This window comes from Paroedura picta, chromosome 2, assembly GCF_049243985.1.
Source record: "Paroedura picta isolate Pp20150507F chromosome 2, Ppicta_v3.0, whole genome shotgun sequence".
Taxonomy (NCBI): Eukaryota; Metazoa; Chordata; class Lepidosauria; order Squamata; family Gekkonidae; genus Paroedura; species Paroedura picta.
The window spans coordinates 167,353,753-167,374,290 of record NC_135370.1 but is presented as its reverse complement, the minus strand read 5'-3'; the positions used below and the strand labels follow the sequence as shown (position 1 = coordinate 167,374,290).

Here is a 20,538-nt window from a genome sequence, read left to right as displayed (position 1 = left end):
CCAATAGCAATAGAAGTTATCTGTGTATTCTGCTCGGCAGCAAGGTCTTCGACATAACCGCTGGCGTCATAGCCAGGCACCGAGCACATCAGCACAGGAGTGTTTGGTTTCACCTAAAATCCAAGGGAGAAGAGGGGAGATGCATCAGTACCGGTGCACAGCAAGTGACTTTGCTTCTACCATCAACCACGACAACAGGGATATTTCCCCCCCTCCCCCCATCAGAAAGTTTGCGTTTCTTGCAGTACTAAGATGGAGGGAAACTCTTCCTTCCGTTTCATGTTGCAGGAGGGCTGACTGTCCCTCCTTTGTTACCAGAGTAACAAAGGCCTTTATATTCACAATGGAGAATGGGGCGAGGTACAAAATAACAAGTGCCAGGTTTTTCTCTATAAGTTTTGTCTTCCTCCCGTGTATACTGGAAATACACAAATACTGGTTTGGTTTACTAATCTCTGTGTGTGTGTGTCTGTGTGTGTGGCCCATCAACCATTCCCAAGGGCCAGATTGGAGGGGAGAGGTGAAAAGAGGAGAGTCAAGGATCTCCCCCCTCATTGATGCTGGGGTACAAAGAAGTTAAGAATCATAAAAATACCGAACAAAAGAAGTACTCAGGGGACAGGTGGCATGGTGCTGGGTATTTATTACATTTACATTCCACCGTTCTCAGCTCAGCTAGCTCATGGTGGATCACAACAAGCAAATAAAACAACGACAATCTAAAAAATGCCTCCTGCCCTGCCCAACTCCCACCCCCATTGGCTCCCAACTTACCCCCCCTCACCCTTCAAACCGTACGCCAAGGAAGATGGTGTTGTGACATACCAGAGGAAGGGCTAGATCTTCCCTATCCTTCAAGAGCATTTCCCCGTGATGGACTGACCTGAGGATACCTGGCCGGGCCACACAGCATATTCCAAAGCCCTGAGAAGTAGCCAGTGCACTCTGACATGTTACCTGTCTCTGCTCCACGACTTCTAGTCAACGTAAACGCCTACTTGCCTCAGTGTCTACGATGTGTGCGAGATCCAAGGGCTGCTCCATAATGGACATGAAGTTTTCGCCGAGGTTCGCGGAAACAAACTGATGGGCCATGGCCAGGAGACGGTCGGGACGGAAAGCCTGGATCAGGAGCAAGCGGTGGATGGCCTGCCCAATGGGGGCTGACGATAAAGGAAGGATGGGGCGGTCAGTGTCTGGCTTTGAAGCTGCAGCGTAACTGAGTGCTTTGCTTCCAATGTTAAAGCACCAATTGCCATTTACGTTCTACGAACATTATAGGGAATTTTAATCCTCTCTGGCACAATTTATATTAGCTATAATTTGAGCCATATGTATCTTGACTGTGGCTGTGCCGTAGATACAAGGGGATTATTAACTTGTTCCTGGAACCATTGACTGAGGACTAAGGGGTCTTACAAGAAAGGACTGAGGGAACAATTGCCCCAGGTGCTGCCCCTGGCATCCACCTCTTTTCTTGTGCTCCAGCACTGATAGCGCACTGGGCTGGCTCAGGGACCATTTACTCCCACCATGCTTGTCGAAGCCTGGCAGTCAACTCGGGACTAAGTGAGTTGACCTGGTATCTTGTGTATGACTTGCAAGCAAGAGAGCCGCGTGACCCAGCCAAGCTCTTCCAAACATAATACTCATGACTGCTAGGGAACAAGCTGCCAATCAGGTGGGAGGGAGACTGCCTGGATACCTAGTTCACCACATTTAAAAAAGATATATATCAGGGCACAGAACAGAATGAGAAAAAAAGAGAGTTGCCTGAACTATTCCCTGTTTGCTCCTTCCTGCAAATATGCCTTCTGCAAAACTGTAACTTATTTCATCCACTGAAAGTACACTCAATCCCAGCCTCTCCGCTAAACAGTTCCCATGAATTGGGAGGGCAACACGGAAGAAAGCTGTGCATTTCCCCCAAATAGTACGCAAGTATACAAAAACCCATGCTGAAATGGAAGATAAGGTTCTGGCTGAACTTACTTGCCGGCTTGTCTTCAGTCCAAAGATAGGGGGCAGTTTGCTCTGGTGAACTGCTATCAAGCCAGATGCAGAATTGCTAGAGATCAAGTGCAGGAAAGAAGATCAGTGATGATACAACAACCTCCCCGTACCTTTTAAATTAGATCAAGAGCTGTTGACAATTTCCCAACATGGTGATGGTCACATGGGAAGAGGACGTACAAGATCAGCAGCAATGGCCCCCAAGCCCCCGCCTCTCTGACAGAGAGGCTGATTCTGTGAAGGCAGGTGAAGGCAGGTTACAGTGGATGAGCGATGGGGTTGTGAGTGTCCTGCATAGTGCAGGGGGTTGGACTAGATGACTCAGGAGGTACCTTCCAAGATTCTATGATTTTACGTTCTGAGTTCTGGGGAAAGGTGGTCCCTGTGATGTGATCCCAACAAACTAATGCTAAACTTGATATGAGAATGTATTTCCATGCACCAAAAACCATGCATTCCAAAAGCTTTAAGTTCAGTTCTGCTGCCTTTCTTGAAGAACGGACTTACATCATCAGCTTGCACTTTTGAAACTAGGTCCCTGAATGCAGGAAGGCAGCTCAGCCTCATCATGGCTTCCAGCTGTTCCACGGTCAGGCCGCTGATTTTGGGGAGAGCCGTGTTGCTGAGCACAATTTCCTTTCCTCTTAAGAAGTGCTGGAATTCCGCATCGTAGACAGGCTCCCTTCAATTGCAAAAACACAACGCTCATGTTGAGAAGAACATTATAGCTCACTTTTGGTGTTGGTAATGCATTGCATTACTTGAAAATAAAGTGGTGTGTGTGGGGGGGAATCTTGTTTCTGACTCCCCCTCCTGCCCCTCCCCATGGTCAACAGACAGACCTGGAGTTTACATGTTTTCAAGACCAGTCAGAAACTAAAACTGTGATGCATTAAGTGCTAGATTTTGTCAGAGGGAGTCACAACATCAAAACTTAAATGGAGAATCAGGATGGAAAATTAGCCATCTCTTAATCAGCTTAAGGGTCCATCTATCTCATGCAGTTGTGAGCCCATACAGGGGGGGAGAGGGGGCTTTTAACTATGACATGCACATTGTAGAATAAGCCACGCTTGGTTTCCTCTTAAGAGTGTTATTTGTTTATTCATTTAAGGTTTCCCTTTCAGAGATTTAGGACTAACAAAGAAGGGAGTCAAATTTGGCATAGTGAAGGGGTAAACTCCCCTCTCCATTCCTACCATGGCCTCATGATGCTAGGAACATCTTTTTACACAGCCAAATCTTCATTATGTCCTCTAACTGGTGCATTTTTGCCCTCAACCTGGGCTTGGTAGCAGAAACATGGTGCCGGAGCTTTATTCAATTTAGTGGCAACCCTAAATGAATGGAAAGAGTGCATTTACCCAATAGTGCCTTTCAGTTTAATCCTTGCCAGCAGCATAGCAAAGGTGATGTGGTCCTGATGGAGCATGCCACGAGCCACTCTGTTGAAAGCCACCTGTCAATATAAGAATATGAGGAAGGTCAGTAGCTCGGCAGGCAGCCCTCCCTTTTCAGAGAGTAACTGAAAAATGCTATCAGCATGTGGCTTTTAAAGTATGAAAGGGCTCTACTGAACCTGGAAGAGATCTTTTGTGATGATGGAGAGACGCTGCGTGTGGTCTGTAATACCCTTCAGATTCGAATTCTCATACAAGACGTTGTGATAGATGTCCAGGAAGAACTGGAGAGAATACTGGTACAGGAAGTGAATCTGAAAAAAAAAAAAAAAGATTTTTAAGACAACAAGGAAACAAGCAGGATGCTGTCGTATCTACTTCTATTTAATAAAAAAAATATTTGTTAGCTGTCTGTCTTCCTACAATATTATTAATAAAAATACATAATAACGCAGATCACATTTTAAATCACAATTTAGGGCTGATTTAGTCAAATGAAGTCCTAAATAAAATCGTCTTTAGCTGCTCCCTAAAGATCAATGGTGAGGTTCCCTAGCGCAGTTCTCTGGGGAGGTTTTTCTATGACTGCTTCTGAAAAGGCCTCTCTCACGTGCTCACTAACCAAGCTTATTTGGTTGATGGGACAGTCAGGAGGGCCTCTCCCTGTGGTCTTAATTCCCTGGCAGGGACATACAGAGGAACACAGCCCTTCAAGATAACCTGTTCCCAAGACATTTAAGGCCTTTAAAAGTAAAAAATGACACCCTTAGGACTCGGGAAGGGATTGGTAACCTATGAAATTGCTGTAATATTACCATGTAATATCAGGATCACATGGTCCTTATAGCTGGCTCCACCCAGCCCAGAGTTCTGCACTGGCTGCTGGTTCTGAATACCCTTCAAGGGTAGCCCCTAAGTAGAGCACACTGCAGTAATCCAGTCTAGATATAACTAAGGCATGGATCGCTGTGGCTAGATCTGATTGATCTAGGAATGGGCAAAAGCACTCGAGATCACTGCTACCACCTGGTTTTCTAAGATGACTGCTGTGTTGACCAGCACTTCCAAACTGCAATCATGGCTTTTCAAGGGGTGCACAACCACATTCAAGGCAGGGGAGATCTGAATTCTCTTTTGGTCTACCTTTCCACAAACCGAAAACACCTCTGTTGAGATTCAATTTCATCTGGTTCGCACTCATCCAGCCCTCTACTGACCCCCTGATTCTATGCACCAATTCCTCTAGCTATGCTTTGCTCAAAATGTGAGAGAGAACCCCTTCAATACCTGCTTGAGCGACTCCATTGTGAAGTAGATACTGCTACAAGCCGTAGAAAGTGGAAGATACTGCTGAGACACCGTTTCCACTTCTTGCATGACAATGTCTGTCTCCTCTACTTTCCTGGTAACTTCAGCTGCCTCTTTCTTCAGGTTCTCCAGGGTCGTTATTATGGTGTCATCATCCAAGATCCGACCCTTTACTTCGTTGAGGGCTTGGAGAAGGGACTTCTCTAACTGGCGCAAACGCAACTGGAATTCACCTTTAAGTATAAAAAGAGGACTTTCAAGTCTCATCCAAGCCAAATCAGTACAAAATTTGATAAGCTTTAGGACAGTGCTTCTCAACCTGGGGGTCGGGACCCCTTTGGGGGTTGAACGACCCTTTCACAGAGGTCGTGGCAGGGCAAGTATTTCGGCCGGGGGGGGGGGGTGTGCTGCCACTGTTGTTGCTCCTCCTGCAGGCACCTGTGCTCAGCCACCAGCTGCTCCAGCAGTGCCTCCAGCACAGCGCAGTCTCCCCCAGGCGCTCCAGGTGGTGGCACAGCTCGGCAGAGGCAGAACTGAACTGAGAAACCCCGAAAAAAAACTAATGTATATCATTAACCATGGATCTTCACAGCATTGGTCAATTTCGGTTTAATTTCTGTGAAAGAACAATTGCATGATTTTATGGCTGGGGGGTCACCACAACATGAGGAACTGTATTAAAGGGTCGCGGCATTAGGAAGATTGAGAGCCACTGCTTTAGGCTGTCCATGCTTTAAGATGTTCTGCCACCGACATACAGTATTAAGATTGAGATAGCTATGGCAAGTGCACACCCCTCAAGAGTTGACATCTTAATGTCATACCTTGAAGTTTGAGGAGATCAGAACGCTTCTCGTCCACATCTGGTCTTTCTGCTTTCAACACCTCGTTCAGGCACTGGCTCTGCAAGCTGCTGCGAGTTACGGTGAAGTTCACAAACGTCACACGGGAACAGAGATCAGGTGGAAACTCAACCTACCGAGACACAATGCAACAGTGTCTTTTTAAAGCATGTTCTCCCCCTTCCATTCTACCGCTGGATTAAACCATGCAAAATGCTACTTCCTTACTGTTGGGTCCCTGGTGGAGAGGAAAATGACAAAGGATGGCGACAAATCGATATCCTGATCTCCCAGGGTAATAAGGACGCGGCCACCAGTTCTCCGGACCTCTCGGTTCAGCACAGGATTCAGGACAGGGTCGTAGCTCTCCACATCCTGGATAAGAAGTTCAGAGAGGGACAATACGTTAGCAGAATACCGATGAAGGATAATTGTTGAGCTAGTAACAACTGGAATGCACGCATGAGCCAGAATCAAAAAAGTGATTTTGGCATTCAAAAAGGCAAGGCTTCATGCAATTTCACAAGCTGCCTCCTTAATTTCAAAAGCAACATGCTATGTGGGCTTCATGGCCACCAATGGCAAACTCCTTCAGCAGTCTCTGCTTGGGTTGGATCCAGACTAAGTTTTCTGCTAAAAGAAGGCAGAACTTTCCTGCTTCACCTCCCATCTATGTTTTTTTGCTCTCTGTGAAGTGCTGGTCCCAGGGGCCAGGAACAGTATGGAGGCAAATTGGGGATCTGCAGCAGGAGTAGGAGATTAGTAGAAATTACATCTTCTATTATCAAAAGGTTTAGTCTGGATCTAGCCCATTAGCTTCAATGAGGGTTGTGCAGGACTTTCTATGTATCGTACAGTGTTAGAAGGCAGCACAGGAGCAGCTAGGCCATGGATTGCAAGAGCTTTGAACAGGACACAACTTTTATTTGTTAAGACCTCTGTAATTTATAAACTGACTAAGCTCTGGCTTGATTTCTCAAGAGGGAAATAATTGGAAATGGGGATTCAGCTCATAACGAAGACGTTGCTTGTAGCTGCAACTCACCTGGACAAGCAAAGGATTACCAAACCGTAAAGCACTCTCCAAGTTCTTCCGGAAAGCGTCATCTAAGAAGCTGGTACGAGTTATCTTCCGGTCCTTATATTCATTCATGATGAATTCTGTCGCTTGCCCGGAGGGATCGATGATCAGGGGATACCTGAAGAAAATGTCAAATTACTTACGATATTAGTTAAGACTTAAGAAGGTTTGCCTAACATACAATAAAAATGCTTATCTTAAAAACACAATTTTACAAGACTTATTAGTTATCTTTCACAGACTCAAGGCTTCTCATGTGCAATTTGTTATTGTAGTAGCAAAGATGGTGGCTCTGGTTAGTTTTTACTTCAAAGATGATGGGCTGAATCCAAAAGGACAACCCAGAGGCCTCTGCTTGCGGAACAGACTTCCCTGCCTCTCCCTTTCTGCCACAATCCTTTAAAATTCTATGCAGTTGTGTGGGCATCCCTGGAATGATTGAATTGGGCAACATTTATCTTGGATGCCTTGTGCACAAAGATGTGCATTTCTTGTGTCCCACTTGTTTTACAGGTGGGTAGTGGTGTTGGGAGCCCTCACCGGTTACCTCCATCTCAGAAGCTAAGCAGGGCCAACTTGCACGAGAGACCACCACAGAAGGCCAGGGGTGCTACGCAGAGGAGGCAATGGCAAACCACCTCTGAACATCTCTCACCTTGAAAACCCTACAGGGCTGCCACAAGTTGGCTGCAACTTGGTGGCTCTTCCCACCATCACAGCTGTGTTTTTCTCCAGCAGAAAAGCACCACTCAAGCCCAACAAGACCAACAAGATTTCTAAGGTCAAAGCCCTCTTGATCAGGTAAGACAGCTTGGACTCTTGAGAGCTTACACCCTGGAAAACATGTTCATCTTTAAGGTGCTACTGGATTCAAGCTCACAAAAAGATGAAGAGCAATATTCATTTTTAATTTAATTTGCTCTATGAAGTACCACATTACATCAGATCCCGCCACTGAAAATTTTTGTTACCACCAATATCCCAGCCTGTTGTCCTTTGCAAGCTTGGTCATGGCAATTAATTAATTAATTAATTCACACACCCCCCCCCATAAAAACGACGGCAGTACACGTAATAACCCACAAGATGGAGGAGCAAACTATCACCCAACATAATTTACTAAGTCCATAATCTCTGGACATGAAGCTTCCATTTTTTTACTCACACACAGAAATCCTCCATTAAACAAGCATACGTCCCTTTATGTTAGTGGCCCTCTCAACATCCTTAGGCAACATGTTCCATAAATTAATGGTGTCACATGGAATCCTTTGTGGGCATTTGGATAGGAAGTTTGGACAATAATCGGGAGCATTTGATTGCGTTGTCCAAATCCCAGCACTTCCAAAAATACTCCCTTTACCAGAAAGTTTGGAAAGGCATAATAAATGATAGATGTGCTCAAGTAGTACACTTGGTGGCCACTTTCAGAGGAGTTACCGATATGCACAAAACAGCAAATTACCTGTTGAATCGCTTGAGCATAATCGCGTTTTCTGTGCACAAGTCATCGGCAGGCAGGGAGCTTGCCTGCCAGCGAAGGCGTTCATCTGCGTTGGACAGGTATTCAGTTCTAGCAATATCTGTACGGAACTGTAGATTAAGAATTGCTGAGATTCAGTAAAGCAGTACCAAAGGGTTCACCACTCTTGTGGGCAAGACAATGAATCTGCTTCTTGCAGGTTACAGGCTAGGTGTGTGACTGGTTGTTACCCCTGAAAACAGAGCTGTTTTGTGACAAGACTTGCCTAGAAGAAGATGCATCATCAGCGGCAAACCCACCCCCTGCAGTGAGTCTTCAAAGGAGATGGAATTTTATCACCAATTGTTAGTTGACGCTGGCAACCCTAGAGAGAGGGAAGCACTTTCCATATCCCCAAATTGCTCAAATGCCGCAGCACTTTGAACTGTAGACAATAGTCTGAAGGCACATGACAATTCTCCTCAGGCTGAAGCAAGTCCAGCTGGTCATATGGGAAACATACATAAGCTGGTCTGAGCTTGAGAGAGGAAGAATGGAGTACAAGGGGAAAAAATAGAAGAAATGCCAGGACTTTGTTTTTTTATGACCTGTAGGACACAGCTTCTTACCTGGATATTTGCTTGCTGCAAATGGTGGGACCACGTTGTGAAGAGGTTTTGACGCATTTGCTGGTCAAAGTAGCCAGCGTAAGCAATAAACGCTCCTGAAAGCAAGCAGTCCCCTGCAATGGTGGACATCTGGTTCTTGAAGGTTTCACTTGTTTTCTCCCATCTTTCACGTTCAGCAGACAAGCTCTTCAGCAGAGCTGTGCTACGGTTTACCTGGAAGCAAAATAGGTCGACAGGCTTAGGAAAAAAGGCTAGATCAAAGCCCCCCACATGAAGTAAGCCACTGACCAGGTTGTTATAGGTCCAGTATAAAATCATATTTAAGGAATGTGGGGGGGCAGCAGTAGCAAAGTACTGCTTAAGATGTATCACAGAAACACTGATGAAGGGAGTTTTGAGTCTTGAAAGCCTATTTCCTGAAAATCTTGTTGGTAAAGTTGCTACTGGGCTTGAGTCTTTTTACTGCAGACCAACATGGCCAACCTCTGAAACAAAAACCACTGAAAAGGTTTGTTAAAAAAAGGTTTTCTATGCAGTGCTAATGCCTCCTGCAAATCAAGAATTCAATAATGCTTTTCTGTTTAACACCTCCTCCTGGACCCACATGGGCCTTTCTGGCCACCAGGAAGTGTCACCTCCACCCCCTTTTGCTATTAGGCCGGGTCTGGCCTGTAGCTCTCAAGAAACAAATATTTTGCTCTTCAACTGACTATAGGGTAAATTGTGTGAGGCGGTAGAAATCATACTTTTAAAAAAAGAAATAATGGAATGTAAAGAAAAAGAGGAATGGCTGTTCAAAGCGGGGATGTGACACTCCCTCTGAAAACCCAGGAGAGCACCAGGCACTTGTTGCTAGTCAATTAATCACATAAGAACGTGAATAAATGAAGGGGATACATATTAAAGAGCCCTGATCTGGATGGCCCAATTTCACCAGGTCTCAGAAACTAAGTGGAGTTTCCCCTTGTTTGTAACTGGGATGGGAGACCAGGGTGGGTATGCAAAGGCTCTTGCCTTGAAAGGGGGTGGGGGTGGGGGACTTACCTTTGCCTCTACAGCAGCCAGGTCTGCCTTAATCGCTTGAGCTTCCGAAATCAGCACGGCATACTCCTCCTTGTAGCGGGCGATACTGGCCTCCAGATCTCGGATCATCTGCTCCACTTCATTCGCCTTCTGCTGGTTGTCCTTGGCATCGTCCTCCAGCTTCTGCAGCTCATTCCGCAGGGGTTCCACTCGTTTCAACATGTCGGCGTAGTTCAGCTGGGACACGAGGAGGTGACATCAGCCTATGCCCTAGGTTGCTTAGTCACAAGCTTTGCTACTGCAGAAGCCACTGTGGGACTACCAAAGGACTGCGGAGTTAACTGCCAAGAGTGAATCTTGGCAAGCAGCTTTCCACCCCTTCCCATCACTTCCCAAATCACTACACAATTCTCACGGTGCTGCATCATCTCCCTCCACATGACATTTACCTGTGCAATAGCCCATTTCACCATAGGACCACAGGCCAGGGATGCTCTGTTCACTATTTCGTAATTGTAGCTTGGATTCGACAAGTAGTTCTTCTTCATCTTGTCCCGTATGGCATCACTGGAAGAGGAGGAGGTGAAACAAAGAGGTTGAGGAACTGTCTGCCAAGAGTTTGCTGCATCCTCCGACGTGCATTCACTACCACCAAGACTACTGGACAGCCCGTCACCACGGTAGGTAAAAACTGAGAAAGCCCAAATACCTCATATCTTCGATATTAAAGTTGACAATGCTGCTGATGAAATTATCTTTGAGAATAACTGGCCTGATCTTTCTCCAGTCATTTGTCTCCTCACCCAGCAAGAGACAGATTGATTCTAAAGCCAGTTTTACCGCACCGGGCGGGTTCGCCATGGTTCTTACTTCGACAAGGTGCTGCTTCTTTATAGAGCTCACGGCTGGTAAAGGGGGATGGAGAAAAGCATTCAGCATGCAACGCCAACATGTGCCCAGGCTGCCGCTGGGAATGGGAGAAAGAAACTTCGGTTCTGAGACCACCAGTGAGTTCTCGTTAAGAGCACAAGCTTTTGGGACTCAAAGCTCCCTTCTTCAACCAGACAGCAGGAGCTTCGACCCCAGAAAATTTATTACCTGTGAAATCTTGTGGGTCTCTGGAGTGCTACTGGACTCAAATCTTGCTGCTCTATTGCAGACCAGCATGGTTCCTGGAATTAGTATGCTCCCCTTAAAAATATATATATATATCTGTGTGTGTGCATATAAAATACTGTAGTATCTCCCTTGTTTTCTTGCAGAGTCCCTCAAGAACAATTTCTTTCTGTTCCCAGCAGCAGCCGCTGTGTACTTGCAGTTATTCACCTGATCTCCTCAGCTGAAAAGTTTACAATGGTGGGGATGAAGTTTTCCCGCATAATGATGGAGCGTATCTGTTTCCAGTCAGTTGTGCTTTCGCCCAAGAGCAGACAGATGGACTCTAGGGCCAGCTTCACTGCCGCAGGAGGGTTGGCCATAGACCGGACCTCTACCAGGTGTTGCTTCTTTATTGATTTAACAGCTAGGCAGGAGCAAGCCCCGATTCAAACCAGGAGAGGAAAGGACATTGATTTGGGAGAAAACAAGGAGACAGCAAGCCGATTAGCAATTCTCAAGAGGAGGAGGATTTGAAAGAGTTCAAGCTTCAGCACAAATCAAGTTTGCTTATTCAAAAGTGAAACAAAAATCAAATAGCACGGTCTGACAGGTCATTGTTTTTTCACTGACTGACGGAGTTTGCAAGGAAGAACAGAAGGATCATAGATGTGTGCTAATTTTTCAGGTTCTCATCCTTCAGTAATTCTGTTTCTAATATGCAAAGGAACAATTAACGGGCAATCGTTTTTCTGCAAGCAGGTGTGCAGCTTACAGCCAGAAGCAGCAGCCACATGCGCTGCAGCAAAATCACTTTTAAAGTAGGCATTTTGCAGTCTAAAGCCTTTTAACGTCTTTAAAAGCACCACTGTAAATTAATAGGTCATGTGATCTAAAACCGTATTACAGCAATATGACCTAGTACTCCGGAAAACTTTGTTAAGGTTTCAGTAGGACAGAACAATACTTAACACTATTAATCAAAACACTGACTGCCTGGGACCCATTAACACTGGAGGCCATTATTAAACTTCGGTTAGGGTCTGCACTAAAAGTGAACTATTGCTAGGACAGCCCATCCAGAAGCATGAACCCGCCCGCTGTCTGAAGCAGAAGTCTAGATGGGACATACCATTCTGTGCCTCAATGACAGCAGGCTCGACTTTATCCAGATCTTCCTTCACGCTCATCTGCTTGTCTGCAATGACCTCCTGCTGTTTGTGCAGCTGTTCCTGGATGTCTTGGCTCATAACCTACAAGCAAAGTTACACAGGATGAAGGAAATGCTGTTTGTTACTTTGGGTTCAGGAGGCAAATTTCTTCCAAGCCAGACTGGCCAGGGATTCTGGTTTCCCTTTCTGGGGGGAGGGACATCATCTGGGCATGAAATTAGGGTCCCTATGGGTGGGCAGGGAGTTGTGCGTTTTCCGCATTGTGGAAGAGGTTGGACTAGATGACCCTGGAGGTCCTTCCAACTCCACAATTCTACGATCCCTTGTATGCAGGCTACAGTGCATTTAAGACAGCTGGCATGCAATTGCGCATTAAAAAGCTTTCCCTACCTTTTTCTTTTCTGCCTCTTGCTGATCTTTCACCATCTTTTTCAGCTTGTCATTAGCGGCTGCGTTCTTGACTTCCAGCTCCTGGCTTTTGATTCTCAAGTCACGGCGCAATTCCTCCACCTGAGACAAGGGACAGATTCTCAGTCACATCAAGATCTGGGAGAACACGACACCGTTTCCTCGAATTGTGAAGGAAGATTTTGTTTTTGTTCCTTAAGGTTTCTACCTGGTCGACTGTTTCCTTGATCTTCCTAAGGCCGACGTTCAGGTGCATCTGCTGTTCTTCCAACTCGCTCCTTTTCTCGTTGAATAAATTGGCATAGTGGTTGATGAAGTCCAAATAATGGCGAGGAGTGATGGCCATAGTCCTGCCTCCGCGTTTTGCGAGGCGAGCGTTCGCCTGCCAGAGGAAACAGAAAGTGCACGGATGTCACAGCGCTCGTTTAGAAATCCCTTGTGTTAAGCTTCAGGGAGAAGGATGCTTTAGGGTGTTTTGCTTTAGAGGATGCTTTGGGCTGCAGAGGGTTGGACTAGATGGCCTGTATGGCCACTTCCAACTCTATGATTCTGTGATTCTATGAACTGGAGCCCGTTCTGCGACTTTTACAGACAGCAAGATGGAGCAAGCTGCTCAGAAGAACAAGCGACAAAAAGCAAAGAGGAAAGCTCACCTGGTGAAGGGTCTGATGAACGAACACACAGCTGTTTACAATGGCTTCCCTGTGGGAGGGGGGCTGAGGCAGCTTATCATAGACAACTGGCATGTAGTCGGGCACAATGTAGTTTGGCTTTTCAAGATCCATTTTGCTGGTGAACTCTTTGCCAACTTGATAAAGGGCCTCAGTAGACCAGTCTCCGAACCAGTTCAAGACACACCTAAGCAAGAAAGAGGCAATTTCTGAGTGCCTTACCCTCTATTTCGGAATTTAATTCATGTGTTTTCAGACACCGTGCTGCTTTCCCCCACAGGCAAGCAAGTTTGAAAGTTCTGCTGTGCCACAGGCATGTGATTTCTCTAAAACAGAGGTAGTCAACCTGTGGTCCTCCAGATGTTCATGGACTACAATTCCCACGAGCCCCTGCCAGCGTTTGGGAATTGTAGTCCATGAACATCTGGAGGACCACAGGTTGACTACCCCTGCTCTAAAAGACCTGCCCTTGTCTCAGTTATCTAAGTATTGTGTTAGAACTGAAAGCAAGCAAATAAAAAAATATATTCATAACTATTGACAGAGAAATTTCCAAAGAGCTTCCTGCTGCAACACTTCCCAAAGAACTAAGGGCAGGAGGTGGCTCTGCTCGTACAGTTTATATGCACTGCTAGAATGAGTGGCGTTTGAGCCAAAAACATTGTCAGCTCTGAAAGTTTCCAAAGCTGCACACCTGAGATCCTATCAGTGTGATGCACAGAGACCATGACAAAGAATGAGAAGCTTGTGTACCTGTTGAAGAGAGCCGGAGACGTGGCCGCCCTGTCTTTCAAGCCTTCAGAAGACGGGTTCATGGTGAAGACGACATGGAGATTGCGAATGACTTGGCTGGTGAACCACTTATAAAGCTCTTCGTGTGAATCCAACATCAAGCCCTCTTTCTGAGCCCCTTCCTTACACTGCGTCATAAGAGTGGCGTATTCATCGCCTTCAAACAGGCCAGGAACCTAATTTGAGGGATACACAAGTTATTCAAGCTAAATGATGCCATTTTCTGAGTGGGTATCCCATAGAATTTCCTGGGGGGAAATGTCGGATTCCAAAGGCAAGGTCATACGGGACATGAGGGGCATTAGAACCAGAGCCTCTGAAACCAGGCCATGTGATTAGAAGACTCCCCCCCCTCCCACCCCAAAACTCTGCTGTAATACAATATTCAGTCAAAGGGAAGTTGGTCTCAGGTGGTAGTGTTGGGGGACTCCTGCCCTGCTCCTTAGTTGTCAGCTTCCTGAACTCTGCAGGGTTCGATCCTATCCCCAAGCTATTTAATATGTATATGAAGCCACTGGGACAGGTCCATCAGGGAGTATGGACTGTGATGTCACCAATATGCAGACATTACCCATTCCTATGTGGGTAGAAACTTAATCCTGACAAGACATGGGTTCTCTGGGTTAGTAGAACAGCAGACAAAGGACTACACATCGCTCCTGTCCTAGATGGGAGAAAAATCCAGGTTCGCAGCATGGAATGCTGCTTAGCACAGCAGTCACCCTAGCAAATCAGCTGAATGCGGTGACTCAGAGTGCTTCTGCCCAGCTTCAGTTGGTGTGTTAGCCGTGTCCTGGTTCAGTCCGATCTAGCCACAGTGGTACATGTCTTAGTTATATCTAGACCAAATTACTGCAATGGACTCTCCTTAGGGCTACTCTTGAAGAGCATTTGGAAGCTGCAGCCATTACAGAATGCTGCGGCTAGACTGCTGGCCAGGGCCAGTTGCTGGGAGCATGTGCTTCTGATATGACCCTAATTACATTGGTTAGTGATCAGCTACTGAGCCCAGTTCAAGACTTTGTCCTTTAAAGCCCTGGATGGCTTGCAGACCGGATATTTGAAAGTCATCTTTTCCTACATGCTCCTGCCTGGGAATTAGTACTGGTGAGAAGCCCTCCTGACTTTCCCACCAATTAAAAATGCTTATTTGGTGGGCAGATGAGAAAGGGTCTTTTTGGGAGCAGCTCAGCTTCACTATTAAGGGAATGTGCCTGGCTCCCTCATTTCTGATCTTCAAGAGATAGCTGAAGACAATTTTGTTGAGGAGAGCATTTGATTAACCTAGTTTTTATTTGCTGGCAGTCCTAACTGGAGATTTTCAATTGGGGTCTACAAGCTTTTAATAATCATTGTTTTATTCCTATTGTAAGCCACTGTGAGTTCCGCAAGGTAGGAATGCAACTCATAAGTGTTCTAAATAGATAAACAAAATTATAAGAAAAAGCATGATTGATTAGCGGCAGATTATGGCTGTAATTCCCTTTCCATGTAATATAATGGCAACATTTCTGGCAACTTGAATAGAAGTTGACTACTTTTAATAAGTTGGGGTTTTGTTTTCCCACTGAAAATTTGCAGTACCAGAAGTCCAGCCTTTGGCCAACTCAGTTACAAATAAAGTTACCTCTCCATTGGCCAGAAGAGTATTCATTCTCTCCAGGAACCCAGAATCGAGTACATTTGATTCATCCATTATGAATGCGATTTTCTCGTTCTTGCAGCCAGAGCGTCTCAACACTGTTCTTAGATCTTCATCAAAGTCTTCTCCAGTGTATTTTCTATGCACCTATAAACATCAGTTATCATTAACATCTTATAGCTTTTATATGCCCTACAAGATTTAAGAAGGAGCACAAACTTTATTCTTTTTTTGGTGGGGGAAGTGTTAGAAAAGGGGGCATACCAACCTTAATTTGGTAGACACTTAAGCCATTCATCCAAGCCACAAATCGTGAGAGAGTAGTTTTCCCAGCTCCACTAACGCCGATCAGAAGCAAATGTCCCTGAGGCTGACGGAAGATCCTTGAGAGAGAACAAGAGAGAGAGACACTTTGATTCAGAGTAAGAATTAAATTTGCTGCCTTTTCCTATTCAAATACTTGATGCATTACTGGCACATGATACCTGAAGATGAACCTTAGGCCCCATTCACGGTCTTTCTCAAACTTTCATTTACTGGTCCAAGACCCAGGATGAATGGTCTCCCCTTTATTTTTATTTATTTATTTTCAAATTTTTAGACCACCACTCCTGGAGCAACTGACTCATGGCGCTTTACATAAATCTAAAATCCCATAAAACAGTAAAACATCCAAATGGATTTCCCATTTACTAGCAGAAACGCATCTGGATCATAAGCTGGCTGTACCTGTCAATTCGGAGCACATGATCCAAGACTTCATTGAATAAGACCAGCGGTACGTCAAGCTCTTCTTCATAGAAAACCTTCAGCCTGGCTTTTACATAGTCTCTCAGCTCCTCTTGATCAACTGGGATGTAATCCTAGAAGACAGTATGGACAAGTAAATGCAGATTCCCTCTCTCTCTCTCTAGGGATAAAACTCAAACAACACAGAGTTTGAGTTGGAGCTGCTCTTGCTTATGGTAATGCTTTGAGATGAAAGAAATGCCTCCCCTTCACAAAAAGATCGCCCCCTTGTTTTAGTCTCTGACATTTCGCCAGTAACTTGTGGCTAGCATCTTCAGAGGGAGAACAAGGCAAGATGGGAATCTCTCTGTATCAAAAGCTCTTCCAAGTACCTCATGTTATTATAAGCAAAAATATTCCAATTAGTGCCATGTCTTGGGATCCCGCTAACTAGAATATTTACAAGATGTTCTCCAAGTAACTGGCAGTGGGGACTGGAACTCAAATGTAAAAGAAGCCTTTCCTTTTCCTTCAAGCAACAGCCCTCCTGATTCAAAAGACTCCCAGAAAAAAAGGTTTCTGGCCAAAACTCCACATCTATAGCCAATGGCAGAGGTAATAATATTACAGTCCTTGTATGCCTCTTATTTAAGGTAAAGGTATCCCCTGTGCAAGCACCGAGTCATGTCTGACCCTTAGGGTGACACCCTCTAGCGTTTTCATGGCAGACTCAATACGGGGTGGTTTGCCAGTGCCTTCCCCAGTCATTACCGTTTACCCCCCAGCAAGCTGGGTACTCATTTTACCGACCTCGGAAGGATGGAAGGCTGAGTCAACCTTGAGCCGGCTGCTGGGATTGAACTCCCAGCCTCATGGGCAGAGCTTTCAGACGGCTGCCTTACCACTCTGCGCCACAAGAGGCTCTTATTTAGTTTAACCAGAATACCATTTGTAGTGCAATTGCTTTTCCTTAGTTTCCTAGGCTGCATTCAACTTTCGGTTCAGAAGTGAAAATTTAAGTCACTCAGAGGGAAAGCTTTAGAATGATCTACTTTGCAATCGAAATAGTGATAAAAATGGCTTTTTTAAATGTTAGAAGTGCAAGCAAGTAGTGGTGATTCTATCCATCATCTGCCTTTACCTTTGACAACCAATTGCTGTACAGAATGGGCCTGCACATCGCTTTCTCTTTGTCTATGTTGGGGAAATGCTTGAGAGCTACCATGTCAATGTTTTCATCAGTCCAGCGTCTCTCTTCATCTTCCACAAGCCTAGGGGGGAAATGGAAGAGTGATGAAGTAACATATCTGCTAACAACAGCTCCATTTGGTTCCAGCAAACATATAAGGAGAGTGATCAGGTGAAATATTAATACTACATGAAAGGCTGAAAAAATCCACTCTCCTTCCAATCAGGAAGTCGAGTCATTACTAGCAGAACATAAACTCTGCATGTATGTCACTTCCAGCAGCTTATACACACCACTGGCGGATCATTCATGTGTCAGCTACCATAGGGATTTCAACACCTTCAGTCCACCTTCTATGAACTAATATTTTAAACCCAGGTGTTGTAAATGCCAATCCTATCTCAAATCCATACGCCCATAATTCAAGCCACACGCCATGAAAAACTGATAAATTTCAGAATATTCATTTCAATATTAGTAAATATATTGTCTGTCCTGCCTACTAACCCATGGGATTCTCAAAGCAGTTTTCAATTAAGAAATAAAAAAAAATAACGAAATAGATCATTAATGAAAACAAGGAAAGCAACCAAAACAATTACAGTATTTGCTGGTGTATAAGACTACTTTCCCCCCCTGAAAAACATGCCTCCAAGGTCGTCCTATACGCCGGATGCACTTCTGTTGGGATAGACATAGCTGCCCATAGTGGCCCATAGTACCGTAATGTAATGCAACAAACTCTATATTTGAGTGGAAATGTTGGGGGGGTCGTCTTATACGCCCAGTCGTCTTATACGCCGGCAAATACGGTAGCTAAGAAGCTGCAGCTGAGGACCAGAACAGTTTTAGGCATCCATAAAAGCTCGGACACATGGAAGTTTCACTTGGTTCCAGATGCTCAGCAGAACAGGAATCATGCAAATGTGAAGAGAACCTTGGTTTCTTGTCACAGAGTCTGCATTACTTAAAACTGGATGTAAAATAACTTCTGATGATTCAATTCGTTGAGTCAGTCTCTGAATTTATTCATATTCAATTTCATTCATGCTGAAGAATTCCACCACTCTAAATGTGTGGGAAAGGATTTTACTCACGACAACCTGTTTTAGCAGGAAGGTTTGCAAAACAATTTAATATAGTTTTAGATTATTATATTAGAGTTGTGATACAGACATATTGGTCTGCTACCAGTGCCTTTTAAGAACATCTTCTGAATACATAAGGCAGTATTTTTGATCATCCACTGACTAACATCCCCTGACAAGGATATCCCAGGTTAGTTCAATCTTGTCAGATCTCAGAAGCTAAGCAGGGTTGGCCCTGGTCAGTATTTGTATGGGAATACCAGGGTCACTACACAGAGGCAGGCAATGGCAAAACACCTCTGATCGTCTCTTGTTTGAAAACCCTACAAGGCTGCAATGGACAGAGGGGAAATATCAGGAAAAAAATGTTTCACAGTCAGAGTAGTTCAGCAGTGGAATAGGCTGCCTAAGGAGGTGGTGAGCTCCCCCTCACTGGCAGTCTTCAAGCACAGGTTGGATGCACACTTTTCTTGGGTGCTTTAGGATGCTTAGGGCTAATCCTGCGTTGAGCAGGGGCTTGGACTAGATGGCCTGTATGGCCCCTTCCAACTCTATGATTCTATGATTCTATGAAATAAAGCCCTAAGAACAGAGGACAGAGGGGGAAAAAAACCCTAAGAAAAACCCTATGATGGACAAATAAGAAAAATGTATTATGACACGAAACCTTCTGGTCAGTAAACAAGAAGCCAAATGTTTAAAACACTAATCTCTCTGTGATGAATGCAGCTTTGTTCATCTATTGCTGGGCTCACTTGTTACAATACAAACACAAAAGTTATCTGCAGCCCGAAAGCCCACATACATGGAGAGTATGGCTAACAGTCTCGAATCCAAAATAAATAAGGAGATAGTATTTTATTTCGGCAGACTCAGTATTTTAGTAGATGGGACTTCACCCTATTTTAAAGAACACCGACAGGCTGGTATTTTCATGTTTTACCTGTCTTGGAAGAGACGCAAAGCTTCGTGTGCCCAGATTCTAATAAGGCCTTCGACAGGTAAAGTTTCCAACGGTCTCAGAGCTTCAAAGATGCCTCTCACCCATCGAGTCATTTCACGGGGGGAATAGATGTAGTGCGGCTGCGTGTCCTGAGTAAACCTTTCCTGAAGAGCCAAAGGAAGCCAAGCTGTGAGTCGTTAAAAGCACATTTATTCACTGCCCTCACTACAGCTACTATTAAGAAGCGGAAAGGTGGCATCGGCCACGTTACCTGCGACATTGTATAGAACTCAACCATAGCAGCGGTGAGAGGCTCTGCGTAGGTGCGGAGAGATGGGATGAGCCTCAGCATGGCCCGATTGAAAGTGCCATAGATTTGAGTGAGAGAAGCTGGCCCAGGGTAGTCCACATACACAACTGGAACATGGCGCAGGAATCTAGAGAGGAATGCCAGAGAAGCTCTTCAGTACTTTGCCTATTGGCCTAAATATAAAGCCTTCAAAGTTGTAAGTCAAGTCAGTAAAACCGCCAGCTAAGGGGGAAACAAGAGGTTATGGGAGCCACTATTGGACCTGTGGCAGCTGCTGGATCTTGTATGGCTGCCAGTGGAGCCCTGATGCTTAAGACAGGCTCTATAATACTTTGGATGGCTTCATTTATTTGATCAGCCTTTGAATTTAGGGTAGGAATTGGTTATGACTCTGACACCTAGCTAGTGAGCAACTGTTGAATAAAGTGTTGCAATTATGTACAGGTACTTAAGGATCAGACATTTTTAAAAAATCCTTTCTTTCAAAAAAAGAGAAAAAAACCTTACACTCTAGCAACTAAATAAGATTTTTTTATAAAAAGAAGAGATATGCCATACATATTTAAGGATTAGGCATGCTCATAAGCACAAGGCCCCGGACACAAACAAGAGTCAGCGTTCCTGCCTTTTGACTCTTAGCAGAAAATCAGTCAGCAGAAAGAGATGAAATCTGGCTCTCAGATCTCCATCTTTTCTGTTGACTTGTTACATGTCTTTTCTGCACCGTTAGCTGCTATGGGT

General features: G+C 44.9%; 1 protein-coding gene across 2 annotated transcripts in view; it reads right to left on the bottom strand.

The window, feature by feature from the left end:
- The window catches only part of DYNC1H1 (dynein cytoplasmic 1 heavy chain 1), a 65,504-nt gene that overhangs the window by 9,343 nt on the left and 35,623 nt on the right, over window positions 1-20,538 (bottom strand). Inside the window, exons 41-66 of one of the 2 annotated variants that reach the window (XM_077323699.1) lie at window positions 19,759-19,924; window positions 19,488-19,651; window positions 17,409-17,538; window positions 16,268-16,401; window positions 15,807-15,921; window positions 15,524-15,685; window positions 13,858-14,072; window positions 13,087-13,291; window positions 12,642-12,815; window positions 12,416-12,535; window positions 11,986-12,106; window positions 10,468-10,663; window positions 10,208-10,325; window positions 9,780-9,995; window positions 8,736-8,948; window positions 8,110-8,237; window positions 6,609-6,762; window positions 5,792-5,938; window positions 5,546-5,696; window positions 4,701-4,954; window positions 3,593-3,727; window positions 3,378-3,472; window positions 2,521-2,695; window positions 1,993-2,068; window positions 1,003-1,163; window positions 2-113 (exon numbers count right to left, since the gene is read on the bottom strand). In XM_077323699.1, the coding sequence (XP_077179814.1) occupies window positions 2-113; window positions 1,003-1,163; window positions 1,993-2,068; window positions 2,521-2,695; window positions 3,378-3,472; window positions 3,593-3,727; window positions 4,701-4,954; window positions 5,546-5,696; window positions 5,792-5,938; window positions 6,609-6,762; window positions 8,110-8,237; window positions 8,736-8,948; window positions 9,780-9,995; window positions 10,208-10,325; window positions 10,468-10,663; window positions 11,986-12,106; window positions 12,416-12,535; window positions 12,642-12,815; window positions 13,087-13,291; window positions 13,858-14,072; window positions 15,524-15,685; window positions 15,807-15,921; window positions 16,268-16,401; window positions 17,409-17,538; window positions 19,488-19,651; window positions 19,759-19,924 (4,037 nt within the window). Of the gene's footprint in view, window position 1; window positions 114-1,002; window positions 1,164-1,992; window positions 2,069-2,520; window positions 2,696-3,377; window positions 3,473-3,592; window positions 3,728-4,700; window positions 4,955-5,545; window positions 5,697-5,791; window positions 5,939-6,608; window positions 6,763-8,109; window positions 8,238-8,735; window positions 8,949-9,779; window positions 9,996-10,207; window positions 10,326-10,467; window positions 10,664-11,084; window positions 11,281-11,985; window positions 12,107-12,415; window positions 12,536-12,641; window positions 12,816-13,086; window positions 13,292-13,857; window positions 14,073-15,523; window positions 15,686-15,806; window positions 15,922-16,267; window positions 16,402-17,408; window positions 17,539-19,487; window positions 19,652-19,758; window positions 19,925-20,538 lie in introns of both variants that reach the window. The other variant, XM_077323698.1, reaches the window with a different exon arrangement.